This window comes from Neolamprologus brichardi, chromosome 9, assembly GCF_056152115.1.
Source record: "Neolamprologus brichardi isolate AB-2024 chromosome 9, ASM5615211v1, whole genome shotgun sequence".
NCBI classification, from domain to species: Eukaryota; Metazoa; Chordata; class Actinopteri; order Cichliformes; family Cichlidae; genus Neolamprologus; species Neolamprologus brichardi.
Window position 1 is genome coordinate 21,296,692 of NC_142112.1, and position 23,754 is coordinate 21,320,445.

The 23,754-nt window shown below is 40.6% G+C and overlaps 1 protein-coding gene across 1 annotated transcript; it reads left to right on the forward strand.

The window, feature by feature from the left end:
* Window positions 1-4,898: 4,898 nt before the first annotated feature.
* Window positions 4,899-8,148, forward strand: cbln2b (cerebellin 2b precursor). The gene is made up of 4 exons (XM_006794626.3): window positions 4,899-5,241; window positions 5,616-6,158; window positions 6,775-6,894; window positions 6,983-8,148. The coding sequence occupies exons 2-4, from the start codon at window positions 5,871-5,873 to the stop codon at window positions 7,178-7,180; spliced, it is 606 nt and encodes a 201-aa protein (XP_006794689.1). The 5' UTR covers window positions 4,899-5,241; window positions 5,616-5,870; the 3' UTR covers window positions 7,181-8,148.
* The last annotated feature ends 15,606 nt before the right edge of the window (window positions 8,149-23,754 follow it).

Here is a 23,754-nt window from a genome sequence, read left to right on the forward strand (position 1 = left end):
TCTGCAGCCTGTAAACACTGAAATATAATAGAAAACTTTAAAATGTTATACGTAAAACATGTAAATGTAATCTGTTCTTCTCATTTAAAGCATGACCCAAAATCTACATTATTATCAATGACTACATTTACAGTGGGCAAAAATGTGTGAGGAGGAGACCATCAGGGCCAAGCTGGGTCTGGATTTCTGGATCCAGTGGTTTTTTTTAGAAATCTCCTCCTCTTCTTTCATCACAGTTGTCCTGTCCCAGATGTGCTGTTGATCCACTGAGGTAGATGTCTTTTTAGAAACATCAGGAGGACTGAAGCTTAACTCAGTAATAAAGGAGGACATTTAATCTTCACCAGCAATCTTCAACCCACTGTGCAAAATATATGGATTTATTGTTAACAGTGTTTTGATCAGCTGCCCTGGGCGTCTTCTATTAATGCTTCATTTTATATTTCTCAAAGGATGTAGAGCATACAGTCATTTAGTCTTTCATATAACTCTAATTCAGTGTGCTTTTTAACCTGAATATTTGAAATAAAAACTCTCACTTCCAAATCTAGACCTATAAAGAGCTGGTGAAAGTAAGAAATGTAGACATAAATTTTAGTTTCAGCTCATAAGTATTAAGCTTTGCCATTTTCTTTTGACATATTTCGCTGAGTAAAAGCAGCTGTAGTACTTCATAAATGCAATAAGACCTCACTGGAAAGTATCTAAAATACAACTAATGATATTTTAATATCTGAATACTGACTGACGGTGAAGTTGTATTTACATGCAAAGAAAGGATGGACTCTCCCTCTCAGACTGAGTTTATGAAACTTAAATTAGTTTTAATGTTTGCTACAAATGGGGGAAAACATCTCACCCAGACAGCTGTGGTTAAACCCTGTTCACTTTAATTGTGTGTTAAACATCTGTGTTTTCAGTATTTAGGACACATTTCTGTGAATCACCATCAACAAACTGAGATATCAGGTAGAAACTAGAATTACAGGCAGTTTGTGAATGTGAACATTTCCAATCTTCTTAGTAATTCATCTTTGGTTAATGCTGTCTTAATGTTATCGAAGTGCTCTTTTTTTTAAAGGCAGCAGTGTTATTGCTTACTTAATTTATTGTACTGTTACTGTCCATCCAGATGTGGAAAGAAACAGAAACATGCTGCTGTTTGCAGATAGTTAATAATCAGCTCTAAACAGAGCTGAAGAAGAGTCCAGCCTGTTACTCTTACAGTAAATAATGAATGACTTTTCTCTGTTTCTCATATAAACCGTTTCAGTGCCTCATCTTTGGCAGCCTGCTGCATGAATTAACATCCTTCTGTTCGGTAAAGTCGGAGCAGCAGAACTAATGTCTGAACTACAGCGCTGACTTTTAATTAACATTCAAGCTCAACAGAGTGATTTCTTTAGTCGGGGTGAATTCATTCATGTGCACAGATTAGCCACCGAACACCGGCTTAGCTGACTCCTCGTCTTAGCTAGTTATAGCTAATGATGCTAATTTACTAGTTAGCTTAAAATCACACATTTTACTCATAGAAAAAGTACAACAGTGCCTCTGATCACTTATGTTGGTTAGTTCAGTTTACTGCAGAATACAGCATGCTGTTAGCTTTAAACAGAGAGTCGTGGTTATGGGAAGTAAAGGTCGGATCTTCTCTCAGTCTTCATCTGCAATTCACAACAGAGATATGAGAGTTTCTCCTGACAGGAGCTGTCAATCAAAGACATCACCGTGATATCACAACCTAATTTTACAGCTTTGGGTGAGTAATTTGAAGCATAATCATGAGAAAAGTGACCACCCTTGAACCCAAATCAGCATGATGAGAACTACTCATCTTTGGGAAAACCTTTTTTTGTTTAGTTTGACAGCTCTGTGTTTGACAGCAAGTGTCTGGGGTCATCTGTTAAACACAGTGGAGGCTCTGTCATGGTTTAGGGCTACATTTCAACCATTGATGTTGGTGGTTTTTGCAATTATGAATGCAGAAAAGTACTTTCAAATATTCATCCATCATCCAATGCCATCTGGAAAGTGCCTGATTGTCAGCAGCTTCAACTTTCATCCTAAACACACTGGTAATGCAGTAAAAGCATACCTGGGTAGAAAAACACACAGGGGAACCTTATGAGTCATGGATTGGCCTCCCCAGATTCGGGACCTCAACATTATTGAAGCGGTGTGGAATCAACTTGACACAGAACACAACAAAAGGCAGCCAACGTCCAAATAAGAGCTTTGAGTGTCCTTCAAGAAGCCTGGAGAACTATTCCCGAAGACTACTTAAAGAAATGACAAGAAAGCTGCCTGGGTTCAGGCTGTGTTATAGAATAAAGGTGTTCATAACAAATATTGAATAGCAAACTCTGTTTTTGATTTATATGTTATATTCCAATGTATATTTGCATGTTTCAATAAATAGCTGGAAGGAACCCTGCCACACCGCAGGTATGAGACACAGTTCAGTGTTTGTGTGGTCAAGAATAGTGTTACGGTCTAACAAGCAACGTGCCACTGTGATCTGAGTCTTCTGTAACAGTTAATGGCTTTTAGCCAGAGTCCATGTTCAGGTTGTTTGAAAGCAGTTTAGGATTTCTGCAATGTTTGGAAAACAAGAATTACAATAAATGTGCATTTTTGTCTTATAACACAGCTTACCCAACTAATCTGCCCCAAAATATATTTTCCAACTTTCCAGTAACTGTTTCTCTCATTTATTAGGTAATTTAAATTAAGGTATATTGCATATTACAGAAATTAAGTTGACTTCTCCTTTATGATAGTGATGCTGCATCTACATTTTCTGAAGCAATGAGTTTGCACACTTAAGTAAAGCCTACTTGTAAGATTTTACCTTGTAGTTCCCACAGGGCCGTAAAGTAAACTGTTGATGCATGTAGATGTACAGAGTACATATTTACACATACTGCACAGATTTACTTTCATTTCCTGGGGGGTTGAACACATTTGACCTTTACCCCTAAACCACGATTCAAACTGCACTCCTAAAATTTCTTAGTTTACCTGAGAGAAAGCTACCTTTATCCTGCTATTGAGATTCCAGTCTCTACAGTGTGATTAATACAACTGTGGACACACACACCACACACACAAATTAATAGCTGTCACTGTAAGCTTTAGCAGGCACAGTACCGCCTGCTGTAACCTTTCCCTGGATTACCAATATAACTCCTCATCAGGGTGTTAGCTCAGCACTAGCAGGGGAGGAACAGGCAAGATTGATGCTATTTGTCTCCTCACACATGCTAAGATAGAGGTCACATCTTACTGAACTAAGACAAGAGAGACAAAACACAGTCTCTTTCTCCACATTCATTCATTCTCCAGCAGTGAGAGAGAGGACTCACAAGTGAAGCAGTTTGAGAGCCTGACCTCATTTCAAAGATGAAGATACAGAGTCATTTATAGCTGCACATAGACAGATGGACTGGCAGACAGATGGACTGGCAGATATAGTGGGTATTTTAGATCTGATGAAGCATATAGTGGCATGAGCACATGGAGTGGATCTTGTTTAATTTAATTCGTTATATGCCTAATATTTATAATATTTGTGACAGAGGTATTGATATGTAGTTATGCACAAAAAGGGACACTAAAGGTATACATGCATGTGTGTTATGTACAGAGAAAACATGCAGAAAGATGATAAGTCATTTGCTTTGCAAAAACAGATGGCTCGCTTTAAGACCCATCCCATAATTGACCTCCCCCTTTTCCTAGAAGCCAGTAGGCTCTGCTAGCTGTCAGGGAAAATCACCATAACCCTGTTGTCACTCTAGCCGATCAGCTTGCCTGATGAAAGTGAAGTCCCTTTCAGGGCAACAGCAGCCCCTGGTATAGCAATGGCATGTAGGCCACATCCTTTTTGCTTGCTTGTCCCCCGTACTTGACATTTGATGATTTCTGTAGCTGTGTGTCCTTCTAAAGGCCCGAGGACAGCTGTGGCTCTTGGATACCTGATGTCACTCTTCCGCATGGTTTGTCAGTCGGCTGTGACAGTGCAGTGTTTGTCAAATGGGAATGAAGGGAGCAAAGGATTAACCATGATTAAGCCTAAAATAATGTATTTTTAGTAGAGGACTTAGCATGTACAAAGGCATGTGAAACACACTGCACAAGTCACATATTCTTCAGTTGTGTCTGAGCTTTCAACACTTATTAACAGTGATATATTCTCTACCTGCTCATCTTATCCAATCGCTTACTTGCGTGAAACCCTGAAACAAATTCCAGCTCTGATAAATCAAAAGTAACACAGTCTGTTCCTTTACTTGAGTGGATTAAATGACTGGCCTACAGTATCTGCTGTGTACATGTATAATGCAGCCACTTAGCACTTGATAGGAAGTGTGAACACGACAGCTCATTAAAGGTCTAACGTGAGGTTCGATACTTGTAAAGCCCATCCTCAAACCATTCAGAAGTGTGGAGCACTGATAGGAACCCTCTACAGCTCTTCAAAGGATGATGGCATGTCAGAAGTTTAAAAGAAGAAGGCTAAGGGTGGAACAGAGAAGTGCGGGTCATACTCGGTGAAGTGAGCTTTGTTGAAGCTTTACCTGCTTTGAACTTGCTTGTGAGATCTTTGTTTTATTTGTGATGTGATGGAAGACTGTTGACACACCTGTGTCAGTGGAGCATGCAGGTGAGATGCCACACAAGTTTATTGTCTTCGAATTTTATTTACCCCCCTTGTGTATCTCTAATAGCCTGACAGCCCTTATGCACAATTTAGATCCGCCACTGGATGGCGCACGAGTATCTGTATTTGATTCATAAGAAAAATTGCTTTAAGTCCCAAATTAGTAACATATACATGCATGCTGAATGTACCATGTAACTGCAAGGTTACCCGCTGCATTCCCCCTTCATTTCGGATTAATCAGACAGAGATATGACAAAACCAGAGCATATAAATGACAGTCCCTAAGAGCGAGCGATCTTTGCCAACCTCAGGGGCCCCCAAGCTCCCAGCATAGCACGTATGACTGTGCAAACAAACCTATTAGTCCACGCAATGTGTCTTAATTGTGGGGCACTTCTGAGAAGTCTCGTTGCAGTGGCCACACACAAAGAATGGGCGTGAGTACTCCCTCGAAAGGCAGCCCAGAGACTCTTGCTTTTTTCTGCAGCAGTAGCAGCAGCAGCGATCTGAGCGCTCAATTTACAGTCTTGGAGGGTGGGACAGAAAGCACACCAGCGGGATGGATAACGCAGGTAGGTCGTGGTTTATCGTTCCTTCATAGAAATGCCAGAAAAGTGCTTGTTTTATCACAATTATCTTCCAGAACGAGGATAGAGGAAGGGAACATCTTTTTGTAGACATTTTAATTTGGTACAAAGTGCTGCAGCGCGCATTCCCATCAGCAAACACGCAGCTGAAGCACAAATAATTGCTTTGATAGGATAATTATAAAGGATGATCAATTTCTACACCATGCTTATTAGGATTGTGGTATTTAACGATCAGTCGCTTTTCCCTTTACGCACAAGTCTTTTTACGCACGCTGGTTGCAAGTTTATTAAGTAAACTATATACGATCTCATTGATGTTATTGTGTCACAAGAGAACTATTTTTCTCTTATATCAGGAATTGCAACCGCAGGTGTCTGAATACTCTCCCAAAATCAACTAAGACGTGCAGGAGGGAGGGGAGTCTCAGTCGGAGAGAGTCTGAGTGCGTCTGTGTGTCAGAAGGTGTTTGAGAGAGTGAGGGAGCATCACATATTGAGGAAGAGAGAGGGGAAGATAGAAGGGACCGACTCTGGACCAGGTGATCGAGAGCTAACAAACCTCCAAGGGGCTACCGGGCTGTATCAGTGTGCACGGGATCAGCGATCCAACCATGGTGCCAGCGCGCTGCCCGGGACGCTGTGCCATACTGGCACTGACCCTCCTCTTGGGATGCGGCGTGGCTTTCTGCCTTGGCCAGAACGACACGGAACCCATAGTTCTCGAGGGGAAGTGTCTAGTGGTGTGCGACTCGAACCCTTCTTCGGACGGCGCAGTCACCTCCTCACTTGGCATTTCAGTCCGCTCCGCTGGGGCAAAGGTGGCTTTTTCAGCCGTGCGTGGAACCAACCATGAGCCGTCAGAGATGAGCAACACGTCCATGACCATCTATTTTGACCAGGTCAGATGTCCACTGAATTTAGCGTCAACACACCCATATCCAATACAAGTCCGATTTTATTCTAAAATATCATTTTCTCTTCGTACAATCTGTTGGGTGGGTAAAACTTTTGATCTTGCTCGATATTGATTTTCTATTACTTCTAACGCTCTGTGCGATCCGAGCCAGGAGGTTTTCAAAAGACTTCGGCGTTATTTTATGTTTCAGAAGGATTCGTGTGCGTAATTGGCGTGATCTGGAGATGCGCCGCCAGACGATCACCCATGCACGATCATTTACCGCATGCGTCTTAGGCCTCGGCCGCATTTAGATATGCAATGTGTTGCTTTTGATTAGATATTCCAATAAGTTTTCACGGCTGAGGTCTTTGGACAGCGGCCTGTTATACGCCTCAAATTGGGATCCTTCCCAAAGTGCGACTGAAGTGCTGCCTGAAACATTTGGCAAAGCAGCACCAGGCTTACTGGCTTATACGCCTCTTTTTTAGTCACTGCGCACAGCAGACACAAACAATACGTTTCCACAAAACCAGCTGTTGTGTTGAATTAAGCATGCACATAAAAAAATAATCATACTAATAAAGCACTGTCGTATTGTGCTCCCTTTCTTATCACAGGTTTTAGTGAACATCGGCAACCATTTCGATCTCAAAACGAGTGTTTTCCAGGCTCCAAGAAGGGGAATCTATAGTTTCAGCTTTCACGTGGTGAAGGTCTACAACAGACAAACTATACAGGTGAGAAATTACAAAAAACGTGGGGCGCATTTTTGCATTTCCTGGGTACAAGACTGAGCTCCAAGTTTCTCGCTGCTCTTCATTGCAGGTGAACCTGATGCAGAATGATTATCCCGTTATATCAGCATTCGCCGGTGACCAGGACGTTACGAGAGAGGCTGCCAGCAACGGAGTACTGCTGATGGTTGAACGGGAGGACCGTGTCTATCTGAAGCTGGAACGGGGCACCCTAATGGGCGGATGGAAATACTCCACCTTCTCAGGCTTTCTAGTCTTTCCTCTATAATCTAATCTGCGATGACTCACGTCGCATGGGACTCTGCTTAGGTTGAGGAACCAAAAAAGAAAAAAAAAGAAAAAAACAAACAAAAAAAAACATGCCATTTATTTTTAACTAAAATAACTGTCAGCCAAGGAAGCCGACGAATATCTGTATACCTACACTCGTCCACTATCTAGTCAAATCTGAACGTTTCCTTGGAGTTTCATATATTCAAATCCATCAAGCCAACTCTAACGCAATCTGGATGATTCAACGTATTAAACCGGCCAGTGGCCCGTACTTGTCGGGTACGTGGATTTTTTTCCCCCCTTGCTTGGAAAACAAACTTTGCCGACAGACAAACGGGTGTACCTGAAGGGAAATGGACAAAGGAGAAGATGGGGGGAGTGGAGGAACTGACGCCTTGGACAGGCCGAGTGTGTTATGCTCTATTTTATGTTTGTATAGCCTTAAACAATTTATGGTTTCCGTCCAAGTGAAGTATATGGAATTATATGGACAAACAACAGAAGAAGTGCTTTCACGCCCAAGGCATTTTTTTTGCACGAATGGAAGTTTTATCTTTATGTTTTGTGCTGTCAATGGTGTTGCGTTTGGATGCTGAACATATTGAAAATACGCCAAATGTAGGCCGCCGACGAGTTTATTTAAAAGAGAAAAAAAGGCGACATATTTCAGCCACCGAAGACGACTTAGAGCCCTTTTATTTAAAAAAAAAATAGTAATAATGATATAATTTATAAAGTACATATTCACATTATTGTGTGTTCTACATTTCGGAATCTGCGTAGCTTTGACTGATTTAATGTTCAGTGACGTTGCTCACCAAATGTACATTGTGGAAATTATAGAAGAATCCCTATGTCCCGCTTAATAAAAGGTATTGTATTGTATAGGCTAAGTGCATTTATCAGTTTTTGTTTGCATATAGCTTTTCAACAAAAAGGGATCTATCTGTGTATACAGACTGTAGGAAAAATACATATTTGCAAATGAAGCTCAAAGGCCTCAAGAGGGAGCAGAGGTTGAACTGTGAGCAGCTCACTCTGGTCGCTGTCCGAGGTGCTGAACTTTGCTGTCCGAAGTGCTGAACCTTTTTAAAAAAAAGGGGAAAAAAAGTCAGGCAGCAGCTTCTTAAGTCAAATACTTCAGTGAAAACACTTGTTGTTGCCAGCTGGAAACTGCGATTCAATAACTGGGAAATATGAAATATCTGAAATGCGCATTTATGAATGCACTGCTGAGGAGAGCCAGGGCTGCTCCTGAGCGTGAAGTTTCAGCACAGCACGACCTCACACAGCGGAAACGTCCTTCTTTGTGGCAGAGCCGAAGCTCACGTAAAGGAGACATATATTTGGAAGCGTTAGCGAGGTGGTTTGCAAATGTGGGTTAAAAAGAGAGCGAGAGAGGTCCTAGTATAGACTGTGTGCAAAGTTTGTTTCTTTTCCCTTCTTTCTTTCTTTCTTTTTTTTTTTTTTTTAATCACACGACTGGATGCCATCTTGTTTGAAAAAGGACGTTTTTGGGATATTTCAGCCCACACACTAAAATATCTCTCTGCCCCCCACCTACACGCAGTCAAAGTTATACCACATGCCCCCATCCCCACCACCCCCACAACCCCTCCCTTCCCAGTCTAGGAAGGCCACACCTGAGTCAAGATGAACTGCATGACTCATACAAATTAAAGAAGAAGAAAAAGAGCAGTGCCAAGAGCAAATATTTGCTCATTTTTTAAATTAATATTTTTTTGTTTTGTTTAAAGCTATCCCCTTATCAGATACTACACTTAAGAAAAAACATATCACGCTTTTCCCCTGGGCCAGTGATAATGTATTCAACAAACGCAGAAATATTTTACCATACATATAGTCTGAAAAAGACTGAAAAAACATCCTGTGGGAAAACATATGGCAAATGCACAAAAACACGAGAGGAAACTTGCTGTTTCTGTGGTTTACAGTAAATGAGGTGGACCAAGGTGAAAGCCTGATGTTTCCTTGTTAAGTCTGTGCCATTTAGAGATAACACTTTGGGGACAATACAGATGTGAATTGAGCAAAAGCAAAAGCGCTACAGAGAAACTCATCCATGTTTTAACAATGTGGGAATCTGCAAGTTTTCTTGAGTCTTTAATATTCAAAGTCAAGCAATGTTTTTCTCTAAAGTCTTTAACATAAAAGTCTGTAAACCTAATGGCTAATTTGGCAAATGTGGCCCTCTTTTTAAGTTCTGAGGGCCTTTTTTGTATTATAGACTTTGGAGTGTTAACTCTGTGGATGCAGCCCAGCACAGAGTAAATGCAAACTTTTGATTATGGAAGCTGCGACTTGGTGTGCTTGGATACAGTGTGTCTGTAGAGAAGGAGGAGTGTTGGAGGAGATTTGGAAAGAAAAACACAAAGGACAATCACCGCATAGTTACTTAACCTAACTAAATGTCACACCTGTTGACATCGTAAGAAGTCTTTTATTTCTTGTCCTAGGTAAAGGTCGGTAAAGTTGGTTATGCCAGAAACGACTCTAGCAAAAATTCCGATATTTGTAGGACAAATCTGTATTGCTTTTTTCCAGTCAAGCTTAAAGTGCTCTCAATTTAAGTTGCAAAGCTTAATAAATCTGTCATTCGCCGCTCTTTTTTCTAGACTTTAGAATAAACAAAGTTCTTACGAGCCTCGGTGAAGACTGTCTGATTGGTTGAGCATCATAAATCTGATCCTCACCCTTACGGTGAAAGTCATTGTGCTGAGGAAATGTCAATTTAGCACAAAGCCAGCATGACATTGGCAGAAAAAACAGTTACGAGTACTGTACAAAACCTGCCAGAAGAGTTGTGAGCCAATTTGTAGCAGTTTATGATCATCCTGGGCTCGTAGAAATATATTAACACAACACCATTGTTCTCTGTCAGACACACAGAGAAGAAAACATAAAACTAACTGTTTGTGCAGCTGAGGGTTAAGAATGAACACCAACAGCTGCTGGGCCCGGGCTTAGAAAACATTTGCATGTATAATTGACAATATCGTACACGTGAGCAGCTGGGAACCTTTTTTTGTTCACTTGGTTGCTTCTACCGCACGGATATCTGCTTTGGTCTTATTTTTTTTAATATACCTTCATTGTGTTTATAACAGAACACAACAGCTGAGAACAAAGATAAAGACCTGCTGATGAGCAGCTGATGCCAGTTATAGGACTGCACAAACGGCAGAAAGTGCCAGCAAATCATTGTGATTTTGGAGAGTGTATTAAACTGGCCTATAAAGTACTAATTGTGCCCATACTGGAATGAGAAATCTGCATCCAAATGATCCCCTTAGATAATTAAGATAGCCATTGAGCACGTAGCAAACAAGACATGAAAAATAAAACCTTTTCAAGAATATTGCACCCAATCAAATAAGTTAGACTAAATCACTTCTTTCATGTAAATAACACAACTTCCATAGATGGGATTATTAAAGCGTGGATATATTTGTTGAACTCCTTGGCGAGTAAAGCTGTTTGCAACTTATTAGGCACAACAGAGTGTAAATGATACCATAATGCTGCCGTTATTGCTAAATGTTAGTCATCCTAACAGGATTTTTTTTGTGTGTGTTTGTTTGTAGCTGTAAATACAGAGTCACCCACACTGTCAAAGAGTATAAGCTCACAATTTGTCCACTTTAATTGTAAAACAGACTTGAGAATGTTTTTATTGAGGCACAGATGGCATTTTACTGTGCTTAGCAGCTATACACCAATAAATAGATAAAAACTATAGATAAATGCAAAAGCCAAGAACTCATGGGAACTTTTTTTTTAAACGTTTTCTTCTATAGTCTCCTAAAAAAATCCTCCTCATGAGGGCTGGTCCTCTCATTTGTATGACTCTGAGATGCATGCGTCTGCAGTAAGATCATAGGCGGGCTGCACCGCGGGCCCATCGACGTGAGGGAGGTGCAGCCGTACATGCACTTGAATTTAAATTATGTAATAGACTCATGTCGGTTATTCCTTAATGAGGTTGTTTTAGAGAACTCCCACTTACAAAACACACATTTACACTTATAACCATTCTGAACATGCATCCACACCGACACACGCACACACATGCACGCGTGTCACTGCTCATTCAGCCTTGAACAAAGTGGCTTCCTATTTGGAAACATCTAAACAAATCTTCAATCCACTGTAGGGAAAACAACATTAAAATCGTTTTAGAAATAAGAATTAAAGTTGTTTGGGGGCTGATTTGAAAGCTGTCCTCTGAAGATCAAGACGGCTTTCATTTCAGCTCCTCTTGTAGTCTCTAAACATTTAATTACACTGCCTTTGCATATCTTCAGTGGGTGATTTGTTCAGTTTTAACAAGGATGCTAGTTGGCAGGTAAAATGTCATCTTCTCTCGATTTTCTATTTATTTATTTATTTATTTTTACCGAAGTAACAAGAAAATAATTACGCGTCATTTGTGCAAACAAAATGAAGGCCAACCTCTTCCTTTTCTCGTTGCACGAAAGCTCCACCGATTAAAACTCTTGAAGTGTTTCACTGAAAATATTGTAAATATTAGACCTTGCTCTTGCTTGATGGGAAAAAAAAATCCTGCCCTAACCTTGCGTGTAGCACAAGCTGATGTCGGCTCTGTGATGAGGCACCATTTGTGTTCAGATTCTGCTTTTATTTATTGATATCATGGTACTGATATGTTTCCTTGTGCATCAACAACAGCATATAAGACAGCAGTCTTCATATTTATTACTAAATTAACTAAACTGTTACACATACATGTATGCTTTTACCTCCAAAAGTATTTTCACTTGTGTGTTCACAATCTGATAAAAGCACATATTGGAGACTAAGTTTAACCTCAACTGAAGCTTCTTCTTTTCCACTGCTGAGCAAAGCTTTCTTTTTCAGATCCAACATTTAAGTTTCCTTTTCTGAGAACCGAAGTCAAGAAAACATTTTGATACTGTTGGCCCACAGTGAGACCTTTAAGAAATGTCTTCCTGACCCATCTTGAATTCCAACCTATGGTTAAGCAGCACTGGAGTTCACCACTTTGATTCACTTCTGTTATGAGAAAGCCAAAGAGAGCAGCACAACAAAACAGATATCAGCCAAGAAGTCAGTATTTTTTTTACCAATGAAGCCAAGTGTTTGTGCTTTGGGTGTTTCCTGAATTTCTATATCTCATTCTTCTACTCTCCTCCAATGGCCGCCTGTGCGTGGACGTGCTTTGTACCTTTCTCTAGACTCCCAATGCCAAAGGAGAGAGACCCTAACACGATTTTCAACCTTTCCTTTTGATTGCAGATGAGTTAAATACATTGGTATGCATGAGAGGGGAAAAAAACCTCAGAAAAGGTGTCTTTTGCCTTAGACTCATTTTCTCCCAGTCCTAGTCCCTGTTATGGGTGAAATTGCCTTAAGTGTGATTGTGAGTGCGAATAAGCCTTTCACAGCATTATTTTTATTCAAGCTGTTCCCAGGCAAACCTACAGACAGTTCCTTTTGGGTCTGAAATGACGCTTAGGGGCCCACTCAATCTAATATCTAATGTGACTGTGAGTTAAAAGGAAATGCATACTGAATGTCAGGATTTATCACCAGTTTTAATGGTCCATACCTCTTTAGATCATATTAAAATGCTCTTTTCATAGGTTCCCCCTTCAATTGAGCCCTTCTAATTTCATGGGCCACAGTAACGGACACATTTTGTCATTCCAAGCATGGAGACATAAACCACCATGAAACATAAGACCACCTGTGTGCTCTGCAACAGAGGAGCACTTTCACCTATTGCATTACTCCCCCCCCCCCCCCCCCCCCCCCCCCTCAAATATTTAACTTTAAACCGCAAAACGACATCAAATCTATGTATGTATATAAGTCACACATCCTGTTGAGTCAGACGTTTCACTTAGACTTTGGTATTACAATCGTGCAGTGACCTAGCTAATTTGCACTTGAATAGAGCGACACTGATGCAAACGGAGAATACACTGAGAGGATAACATGTGGCAGTGGCTTGTTAATAATGCATTTGTTTGCCAAACAAATAAATAGACGCATAACACAGGCAAACATCAGTCACAGAACCGCTTCTGTGAACAGGCCCATCCCTGAAGAAAATGGGGGTTGAGGGGGTGGGGGGGGTGGCAGAGAAAGTCTGTTTATTCCTTCTGCCACTGCCTGCAATATCCATACTGCTGAAACACGCAATTCCCCAAAGAAAATACAGCCTCGTCCAAGCCCACCCCTTCAGCACTCCCCCCTGCCAACCCCCACCATCACACAGAGACAGTAGGCAACGCCGAGCTCGGCATCCCCGGCTCGTATGAGCTACTCCTTGATGTGATGGTTCCAATACATCATCTGTCTATGCACTGCATTCAGGCACAGCAAGCCCAAGAAAGCATCCTGGACCCAGCACCTAACCAGCTAAACTACATTCATTAGAATAGGAAAAACTGTGCCTCAGCACAACCAGCTGCAGTGGAGGACAAAACACACACACACATACACACTGTGAGTTGTTGATCCTGTGGATGATCAGGGGTACACACACACACACACACACACACACACAAATGCATACAGATGTGCGATGTGCGTGTGCAAAGTGACAAACGTAACAGCACAGCAGAGGAGGTAAGACTGTTTTTACAGGTGTAGGTGTGGATTCTGGTTATGGTAATTTTATAGATCATGTGGAAATATAGCAGTGGGCTTAATAGGGTTACATTTTTACCCTCTGTAAATTCAAATCACAAACCACAGTAAAGACACATGAGCACTGTATGTTATACTGCTGAGTGAAACTCAAATGTTCCTGCGACTTTTTGGCATGTCAGTTTGATTAAGCAGATATGACTAGAAAGACCACCAATGAGATGTCACTTTATTTTTATGCATACAGCTTTATAAAAATAGTAAATGCGCTTTATAAAATGCAGTAAGGAAGGAGAAAATATGGGACAAATAAAAGCACAATCATAAACACATCTGAAGAGCCAGACTCTCAGAAACGTGTCACACGATCCCGTAAAGCCTGTCAGGTGAGTCACGTCAACGTCCAAATGATAATAGCACCCTTCCCTGTAAATTATTGCATTTACCCAGCTCTGTGGAGTGCCGACAACTACCCAAGACTTGTTGTTCTACACTGACAGAGATCTGAGCATAGTGCTGTAGTGCTTTATAGACAGACCAGGCAGATATCATCTAAGTCATCCCTTTAAATAAAACGCAAACGATGTGATAACAGTATCCCTTTAACCAGACCTGGCTGCTTCTCTTTTTCTCTTTGATATTATTAAGGCGACTCATTTCTACATTTTTAATTAGGTTAAGTGAGAACTTTTCAACGCATGATTAAAGAATCAAAAGTAACCTTTTACTGTCACGACAGAGGAAGGAGGAGCCCAGTTTAGATCAGTCTATCAGGAGCTTTCTCACCTTAAAGTGACAGATGCTCATTATACCGTAATGAGTTTAACTAGAGCTCCAGCTAACGCCACTTAGCTCAACTCTACATGCACATTACGTTCTCATCTTTCCTTTCCATACTCGGCATTAAAACAAATATTTTAAAACAGAGGGTTTCAAATTCACTCCTACAGACTTTCAAATATTTTCTGAAAATGTTGCCTTGTTTGTTTATTAAAGGAAAGCAACGTCGTTTAATATCTTACAGTAAACTAAAATTTTGACGACCATTTAGGATGAATCAAAGGCTTACGAGCAAAGACTGCATAAATATTTAAATATCTTCATTCATTTTTAAAAATCTAAATTTTCAGGGAGGCTTAGAGGAATTTAGCATTGCGCTGCCATCATAAGAATAAATACGAGACCTCCGAGAGCAGCAAATACTTACAGCAAACCAAACAGACTTCTTTTGTGAAAAGATGGGCCAGCTAGGTGAACTGTGCTGACCAAACTATCTTTAAATACTGTAAAGGTGACTATACTAAGCAGGCTGCCAAGAAAATAACGTTAACAGTAAACTGGAGGTTCATGGTAACACGTCTGCACTGTTACCAGGAATGGAGCTAAAAGTAGTTGCCCTCATATATGTGAACAGCCTCAGACATCATTATTTCTTTCTTTAATAAGGTGTTGTCCTGGAGTCCAGGATGCTGCTACCTTTTAATAACGACAGCAGCTCACAATTTTAACTATACACTGCCTCTACCTGCTGTTGGAGAATTGGCTTGGACACAATCACAGTCACGCCTACATGCAGTATTTCAGACAGTCATTCAGACAGTTTATGAAATGTAACAGATTTACAAAAAAACAAAGAACTTCACAGATGTGCTAGAAATCGAACCAAGTTGTGGAATTAGTGTTTTTTTTTCCTTCCTTTTGCAGAAACCCATTTATTAGCAGATGTTAGGTCCTGACCCATAGTTCAGGCTTCACAGTACACTACACTACACTATACTCAGAGGAATTGTAAGAGACAGGAGAAATAGGATGGATTTAAAGAGCTCCTCTATTTCTCATTAAACAGCTTTATAGGAAAAATAATATGTATTTCAAGGGGGTAAGTGTCATGTTTTTTTCAATTAACTTGAAACTCATGTCATTATTTTATGTCTATACACCTTTTAAAAATTCCAGTATTGACAAATTGCATGTTGCTGCAGGTGAGATCAATGTCTCCATGGAAAAGGAAATAAAAGCCTGATCATGTCAAGCTCATCTTATCATAAACATATGGTTGGAGAGGCTTGGTGGAGGGATTGGAGGGAGCCTGTGTTCACTGGAGTTTCTCCACAGCCTCGGGCATCACGGGGGACCTTGAGGAATGCTACAGGCATGTTGAAGGGTGAAAAGAGAGCGAGAGAGAGAGAAATCGGTAGACTAAAAAAATTTGGAGGTTGGAATAAGATCAGTCCGGTGTAGAGGAAATGGAAAATTCATCTCACGGTCAATAATCACCTTCATTTTCCCCGCCTGATATGATAAATTCAAGACAGGAGTGTGCAGGGAAGGGAAGGCTATTTTCATAATAGAACACCTGTTTAAAAGTGTGTTGTTCGTGGGAAACATTCAAACCGAATGTCTCCAAATCCATGTGCCATACCCACTTACTGTAAACGAAGCACTGAATTTAAAGGAATAGCTTGGCATTTGGGCGCATGTGCTAGCTTTTTTGCTAAGTGAGCTGAGCAGATTACTAATGCTACCAGGCCAGTATTACAAACATAATGCTAAACATAGAAGAAGAAAAGAAAGGATGTAGCTACTGACATGTTTGGCTGTCACAAAGGTAGGTTTTTTGGAGAGAGAGGACACCCCAAGTTATAAGCTTACACTAGCAAGCTGCTAATTAGCAAGCTACATCTATAAACTGTAGAACAGTTGAGCAACTGCAGCAACTAATAATTAAAGATGACGTGGTTGTAAATTAGATAAGTTAGAGGGTCAGCTATGTAACCGGAGCCTGGAATGTATGCTAGTGACCAAGTTATACCATTGCTCCCCGTTCAAGGCACGAACACATACTCGCTAATCAGTACTAAGCAAATGAGTAAAGTGACGTATTGAAAAACTTTAAACCTAAACTGTTATGAAGAAGTTATGAGGAAAATTCACCTGCTGTGTGAAGAAGAAAACTATCCATGGAGACCAAAGCTGTTTTTTGTAGCAGGCTGTATAAATGTGTTTTATTACTGTTAAGTTGGGGGTTTTAACATGAAAATCTATGTGGACTGACTCACGTTTTGGAACCAGTTTCAAGTGGCCACTCCAAGAAGCGCTGTTTTTTGGCACTGCTGCGTTGGCTTCGTTCTCTTAGCCCCATAGGTTGCCGCTTTGCCAGCAGCCAACTAGCATAGCTTAACATAAAGACTGTAACGGTGAAGGTAGAGCTAGCCTGGCTGTTTCCAAAGCACACAAAATCTGTCCATCAGCAACTCAGAAGCTTAGTATTCAACAATACTGAATTATGTGGCACATTTACACTAAAAAGGGGTGTAAAAACTATTATCCCCTCTACTGCAGCCTATTCACTGAACTATTTTTCTCAGGGAGTCAGGCAACCTGGCAGAGACTTCAGGTAGTTATTTCTGCCAGCTAATAATAGTCTGGTACATAGCACACCTCAAAATGGTGACTAGATTAAGCAAATGAAAGTGGCCCTTAATCTTTTTTATATATATATTTTACAGTAGTGTATTTTATGGGCCAAAGTTCACCTATTTACTGTTTGCTCTGTGTCAGAGTTAGTTCTGCTCCTGGGGTTGGCTGACATCAAATGATAGAGATTTCCCTATATGGTCTTTGCATTTTAAAAGTTATACTTAGGGGTGGCACACTCTTTTTGTTTGAAAGTGTGTTTACTTTTTCTACAGAAGAAAGCACAGTTTTCTAGCCACTCTGTAGAGAGAAGTTAACAATAAGCTAACAAGGCTGCATTAGTTGACTAAACAGTCAAATATTCATTCAGGTGTAAATGTTTCTGGAGCTTTTGACAGGCAAACGGGGGGAAGTCCTTACAAGCATGGGGACATGTTTGCAGAAGGCAAGTGAGGGGCAGCCAATCAGAAGAAAGTGGACTTTCTGGGAAAGGAGCTAAAATAGCTCAAAAAGGGGAAGAACTAAGGTGCCACAGAAAGAGATGTTTTAAGACTTTTAAAAAAGAGTTGTTTGAATTGAAAGTCACGTAAAGCTGCACCAGTAAAGTCACAGAGATGCACTCAGAGTGCTCTGTAAGAGAAGAAAAGTGCTACATAAATACCAGTCCATTTTAGGATTACCATTTACTATAATGTTTGTTATTTGCTATAAATACTTGAGAAGGGCATCAAACCTAATACCCGAGTCTCTAAAAGAAAGTAACATTTCCATTGATTGCTTAACTAACAGGGCTTATAGTTCAGGTGTAGAATTTCCTTGTTTTCTGATGCTCGCCTGGTTCCAGTTCTGCATTTCTTCATGCAGCTGATTAAATATCACATTCAGGTTGTCTTATCCCACAACTTGTAATGCATTCATCCTTCTGTCTGATAATGAGCTTGTGTGTTAACTGCGTGTGGTGTATGGCTCGCAGAAAGAGCCTCTTGTTGGAGGCCCAAGCGTGCGTTGGCTGAGATAACATGTTTAAAGGATGTGTTTGAGCCAATCCACTTTGGGGAAAACCTTGTGTGGGATTAACACTGGCATGCTGATGAGCTTTGCTCAGGTGTTGCCAGAGGCACCGTGATAATGGTCAGAGCATGCAAAATCATTCCGAGCGCTGATAATTCAGGAGGAGTTAATGAAACACACACCAAACTGCACAAATTCTCATGATGCTCAGGCTCATCATGTGTGATGCAGAGACATCATACTCAAAGGTGAGAGGTCAGAGACACTTTCTTTGTGCAGGAAATTAAAGGCAGCCATCACAGCTGACCCTGAGATTGCTTCTCCAGAGAGCTAAATCCCCCCTACAAAGCACAAAAACAAGGATGTACTCAACAAAGCGTACAGTTCCATGAAAGATTTTGTCGTTTTGAACTCTTTGATATTCGTGTATGTTGAATATTAACTTAATTCAGAATTATTTAAAGCCATTTAGAATTACATGACAGCCTAGCAGCAGAGTGCTTAGAAGATCCATTTTGTTCTGATGCGACTGCCTGGTTTGTGTTGAGATTTGCCCAATCACAGTCCCTCCCCATCCACTCTGCCCCAGTTCTCGAACAGTCCCCATCTGGTTTGACAATCTGTTTTGATGGAAATCAGTTGTTTTTTCTCTTCTCTCATCTCCACTCTCTGCTCTTGCGATTTTTACTTGAAGCTTCCCTGCGATCGTGGCTCAGACGCTTCAGATAAAACTTGGGCATGATCACAGCCTCTCCAGAACCGCCACCAGTGCCTCACACTGCTCGCTGGCCCCGGGGGACTTGGGTCTTGTACAACAGGATCTCTTATATTTCAGTAAAATAGGACTTGGAGAATATGAAGATGGAAATTGAAGTTTTGGGTTTTTGTGCCATTTTAAAATGAAAAAAAGCTTTTTTTTTAACCATCAGATTTTTAAAAATCTTTTTCTTTTTAGGCTGTTTCATCTTATTCCTCTTTGTTAGTCAGGCTAATGGCCTTGAAGATCTTTACAGGAGCTGAATCATGTGCTCAGTTTTATTCCATTTTATCCAGATATATCATATTGTCCTCTTTGATTGCAGTTTCCTCCAAAATGGAACAGTTAGTTACAATTTTTGCATTTGGTAAACTGAACCTTGAATTAAAATCAGCAGATAAAATTAATGAACCGTCCACGCCAGTGTTCGTTTTACCTGTTTCCTTTTGTCTGAATTCACTGCTGAATGTGGGGTGAGTTAATGCACTAAAAACTGTGTTAAATTTTATCTGGCTGGAAAGTTTTATCAGCTCTGCATACCTTTGGATGTCAGCGTTGAAAGAGTAAACACAGTTAAGAGAGTCAGCAAGAAAACAAGAGAGGGGAGTCGACTCCCCCTCATCGCCCCTCCCTTGACTGTCTCTGTGGAATAACTGTGACTACCATCACAAACTCTGTCTCTGTCAACAACTGCCAATGCATCTTCAGACGGTAAACCGTGATCAACGTAGAGAGACTCTTCCCAGGCAGAGAGGCGAGGAAGCAGAAGAAACAGCGCCTTTTTTTTTTCTCCCTCTCTGCAGAAGCATTGTGAATATTCTTTTGTGTCCTGCCTCCCTACTCCTCCCTTTTATATTGCAAAGTTTTTGGAGGTACTGTGCTTTTTCTACTCCCCAAGTGCATTCCCATCCCAAAACACTTTCTGTATCGGTGCCCCCTCCCCCCACTCCTCCTCTTTCACCCTACCCTTCTTGATTTTCCTATCTCCCACAGGTTCACCAGATGATACCACTGCTGCAACGCTCCTTTTGTCTTTCTGCTTCCCGTCTTGGCACATGAATTTTTTGGTTCTGACTTTACTTCAAAGAGGTTTTAAGGCAGCCCATTCTGCTTTTCCTGTCTTTAATGTGTATGTGCAGGAAAAAGACACTCAGAGAGCTTAAGTACACTGAAAAAGCCTTGCAATGTACAGCTGTCAAACATGACTCAGACCTACAAGACATATATGCATGAATGCAAAGACAATCAAACACCTCTCTATGGGTATATTTCTGGCATATTCTGGCGCTGGCAGGCTTCCCTTTGTCTCGTGCTAGGGAGGAGAGTCACGGGGGTTGATGATACACCATATAGCACCTTAAAACATATTCTACATCAAAAGGTTTGCCTGTTCTTTTCTGCGTGGAACCGTTTGGATTCTTAGAGCACAGTAAAACAGTTCAGTTAGCATGGGCAGAAAAGGAATAAAAAGAGTGTTTGATCCACGTTCGACAGTGTGGGCTGCATTTAATCCTTCCTACAGACTAAACAAGAATCCGGTTAGATTCACATCTTATTTAAAATAGCATGGCTTTTAACGTGGCGCCCCAGCCACTCCCACCTCTCCTCTGTATCTTCCTTCATCAGCTGTCTCAGGTGTTCCTGCATTCATGTGATTCAATAATTCAAAAAAAAAGGGGGGGCCAGAGGAAGAAAGCGAGTCCTTGTGGCCACTCCCTGCACCCTCAGGCTGCTCTTCTTTTATCACAGATTGTTCTTCCTTTGCTCCAGCGTGTGTGATGCTGTTCTTTACTTCTCTGCTGTATGGGCTGCTTGTGTTCAGCTAACAACAGTCCCCCACTGAATCAAATCAGCAGATTATAAGAACATTCAAACGGACCAAACTGGCTTCCAGGAGAGCTTAAATCAATCTAAAGTTAAAACTGCAGAGAGAGAAGCCTCGGGATATTTGCAGAAAGAATGCAGATCTAGACACCGAGGGAGGGTGGGAAGGTGGGTGGGGGACGAGAATTAACCAAGGCTGTTTTGGGTAATAACAGTGTGAAATGCCACTGTATCAATTACTGAATGATTGAGGGCAATCCGACTGTGTGTGCTGCCATTCAGCAGGATAGAGGGGGATATAATGGATAAACAGTGATTATGCCGAGCCCTCCAGATTGAGAATGTTCATATTTACAGTCTGACACTAGGACAACAACAGCTGTATTACTGCCTGTCATTTATGCAATATGTATTTCTCTGCAGCGCGTCTCCAATTACCTTAGTCTTATAAGGAGCAGAATACAGTAAACTGTCCCTGCTGAAGCTGATAGATTGTGAGCTTTTCCAGGAAAACTGTTGTCATCTATAGTATTCGGTTTGGTTTGACTTATTTTCTCTGAATGACAAACTAATTGACCTGTATGCCACATTGCTACAGCAAGTCATGGCTTAATACAGTATTTGTCACTGAAATCCGGCTTTAAACCTGCCTCATTTCTGCTTGAAATTCCAAAAGGGGCAGCTTTCATCTGCCAGAAGCCAAACCTACACCCTCCCACCTCTGTCTCCCTCTGTTTTTGTCTTTGTCTCTCTCGGTCTGCCTAACCCACCACCCCCTGCTTAGTTAAGCTCGCTAAGTGATAGGCCGTGGCATGGGCTTCTTCGTTCAAAAGACAGGCACATCATTAGGGAGCTGGTGAGTGCGGTTCCTGCCCCCAGGGGAGCGATGACAGTCCGTCACTGCCGTGGGGCTTACCTTACTTTGGACAACAGAAATCAAAGATGGTGCCGTGAAATTTGAATAGAATAGGATGAAATACTCCCCCTACTTAATTCTACTGTTGGAGGAGAGGTGGAAAAAGCCCTGACCATTTTGAAGTGGTAATGATTAATCATTGAGTGATGGCTGGGCCACTTCTTAGAGTGTGCGTTTGATGTGAGTGTGAATTTTGGGAAATTTGTGTAAATGGGGAAATAGTGTCGTCAGCAGTAATTCTGGCGTAAATGAAGAAGTAAATCTATTGATAATGCACATGCAGGACCTTTAACACCACGCATAAACCCTCTTAAAATGCTTTTATGATGTCACAGCGGGACACATCTTTTCTGGAGATGAACAAATCTTTTGAATTTGCCTTTTGTTTGAGTCTGCCATTGAGGATCTTTCAGCATCTTTGGTCTGATAGTGTCATAGTTTTGATCAAGCTTCTGTGCAATACAGTAGTGATCTGCTGGTATTCATGCCAAACAAAGACACTTATTCTGACTGAACAGCAGTAACACAGAGGGCAAGTACAGATCACAGACCTTGAATCACTTTACTATTGTATTGCTCCTTTCACTCCAATGAGTCAAAGCACTTACTAGAGAGACTAATACATATGCAAATACACGAGATAAGGATCTGGGTATTAAAAATCATTGGGAAGGTTTTTCTACTGACTCTGGTCTGTGTCATACGTGGCCTAATGGTGGAATTACAGTTACAGCTCACAGGGTACTTTGCAGTTTTATAATATAATATGACATGATGGTCATAATACGAGCTATAATGTATTACTTAAGTTCAATAAACTTAGTTATGTGATGCTGGAAGACGAGGCAGGTTATGTTCTACTGAAACAACAAAATCTAAAATCAGTTGATCCTGCTAACTTCCAGCAGTATTTGCAGGACTACACTTTAGTTGTCACTCGATATAAATTTTGGTGACCGTTAAGAAAAACGGAGAATGTAACATCGCGTTTGCAGGCTGACGGCGAGATGGGATTCTTAATAAATATATTTTTTAAACTTATAGCATGTTTGAGGTCATCGTTTTGTAGCAGGGCGAAGGTGCAGCCGTCATCGTCAGACAACATTTCTCTGCGATCTTCTGAATTCTCCATGCTTCTTTAATTCGCCTTTACACTGACACATTTTCTTGTCTTTTTTTTGTTATCTACAACATGTTTTTGGTAGCCTGTGCATGCGTGTTATACTGTCAGTATTGTGAATGAATTCTGGTAAAATTTTGTGGAAGTGTAAAGTGGGGTCATGATAACAATCTATTAAAATCTCGCGTACATCCACTAAGGTCATTTTTTACAAAAAGCCTTATAATCTAGAAACTTTGATTCTAACTGCAGTGTGCATTGTCAACATATAGAAAGTACAATAGAAAGATTTAAAATATGATGTCACATTTGACCTCTCACCTCTCCTTCAAGGTCAATAGATTGATCTGAGGGTCAGATTGATAATAATGCTATATTGATCTTTCTTACTGCTATTGTTTGCATTGACAACATACAGACATTTATGGAATGACGTATGGGGATTCAAAATATCACTCTGTTTTATTGTGACTTTGTTCTGTGCACTGCTGTAACAGGCTATAACTGTTTAAATAAATAACATTTTGAATACATGTCAAATTTTTTCTGAATAAATGTGTAATCAAAAGTCTTTCACTCAATATGTATTACTGAGCGATTAAACATTTAAATGAATGCTACACATGCAGTATAATCCACATAGATGAAAATCATTATACTCAAAAGTATGTCAAATATATTAAAATGGGTTTCAATGGGGCAAATAACAAAGACTGCTCCTGTTTTTACTGCACTACAAATGCCTTAAAGTATGTTTAAAAAGAAAAAACGAAATGAATATATTCAAAATGTCAAGTAAAGTAAATCACAATATTAAACTCTATGACCGTTTCTGGTTTTGTTTTTTGTGTTGTTGTCTCTTCTTTC

Excerpts from the sequence above, each read along its gene's own strand:
- cbln2b (XM_006794626.3), top strand. The coding sequence starts at position 5,871 with ATGGTGCCAGCGCGCTGCCCGGGACGCTGTGCCATACTGGCACTGACC. Across the intron at positions 6,159-6,774 it reads TGACCATCTATTTTGACCAG|GTTTTAGTGAACATCGGCAA; the intron begins GTCAGATGTCCA and ends TTCTTATCACAG. Across the intron at positions 6,895-6,982 it reads ACAACAGACAAACTATACAG|GTGAACCTGATGCAGAATGA; the intron begins GTGAGAAATTAC and ends TCTTCATTGCAG.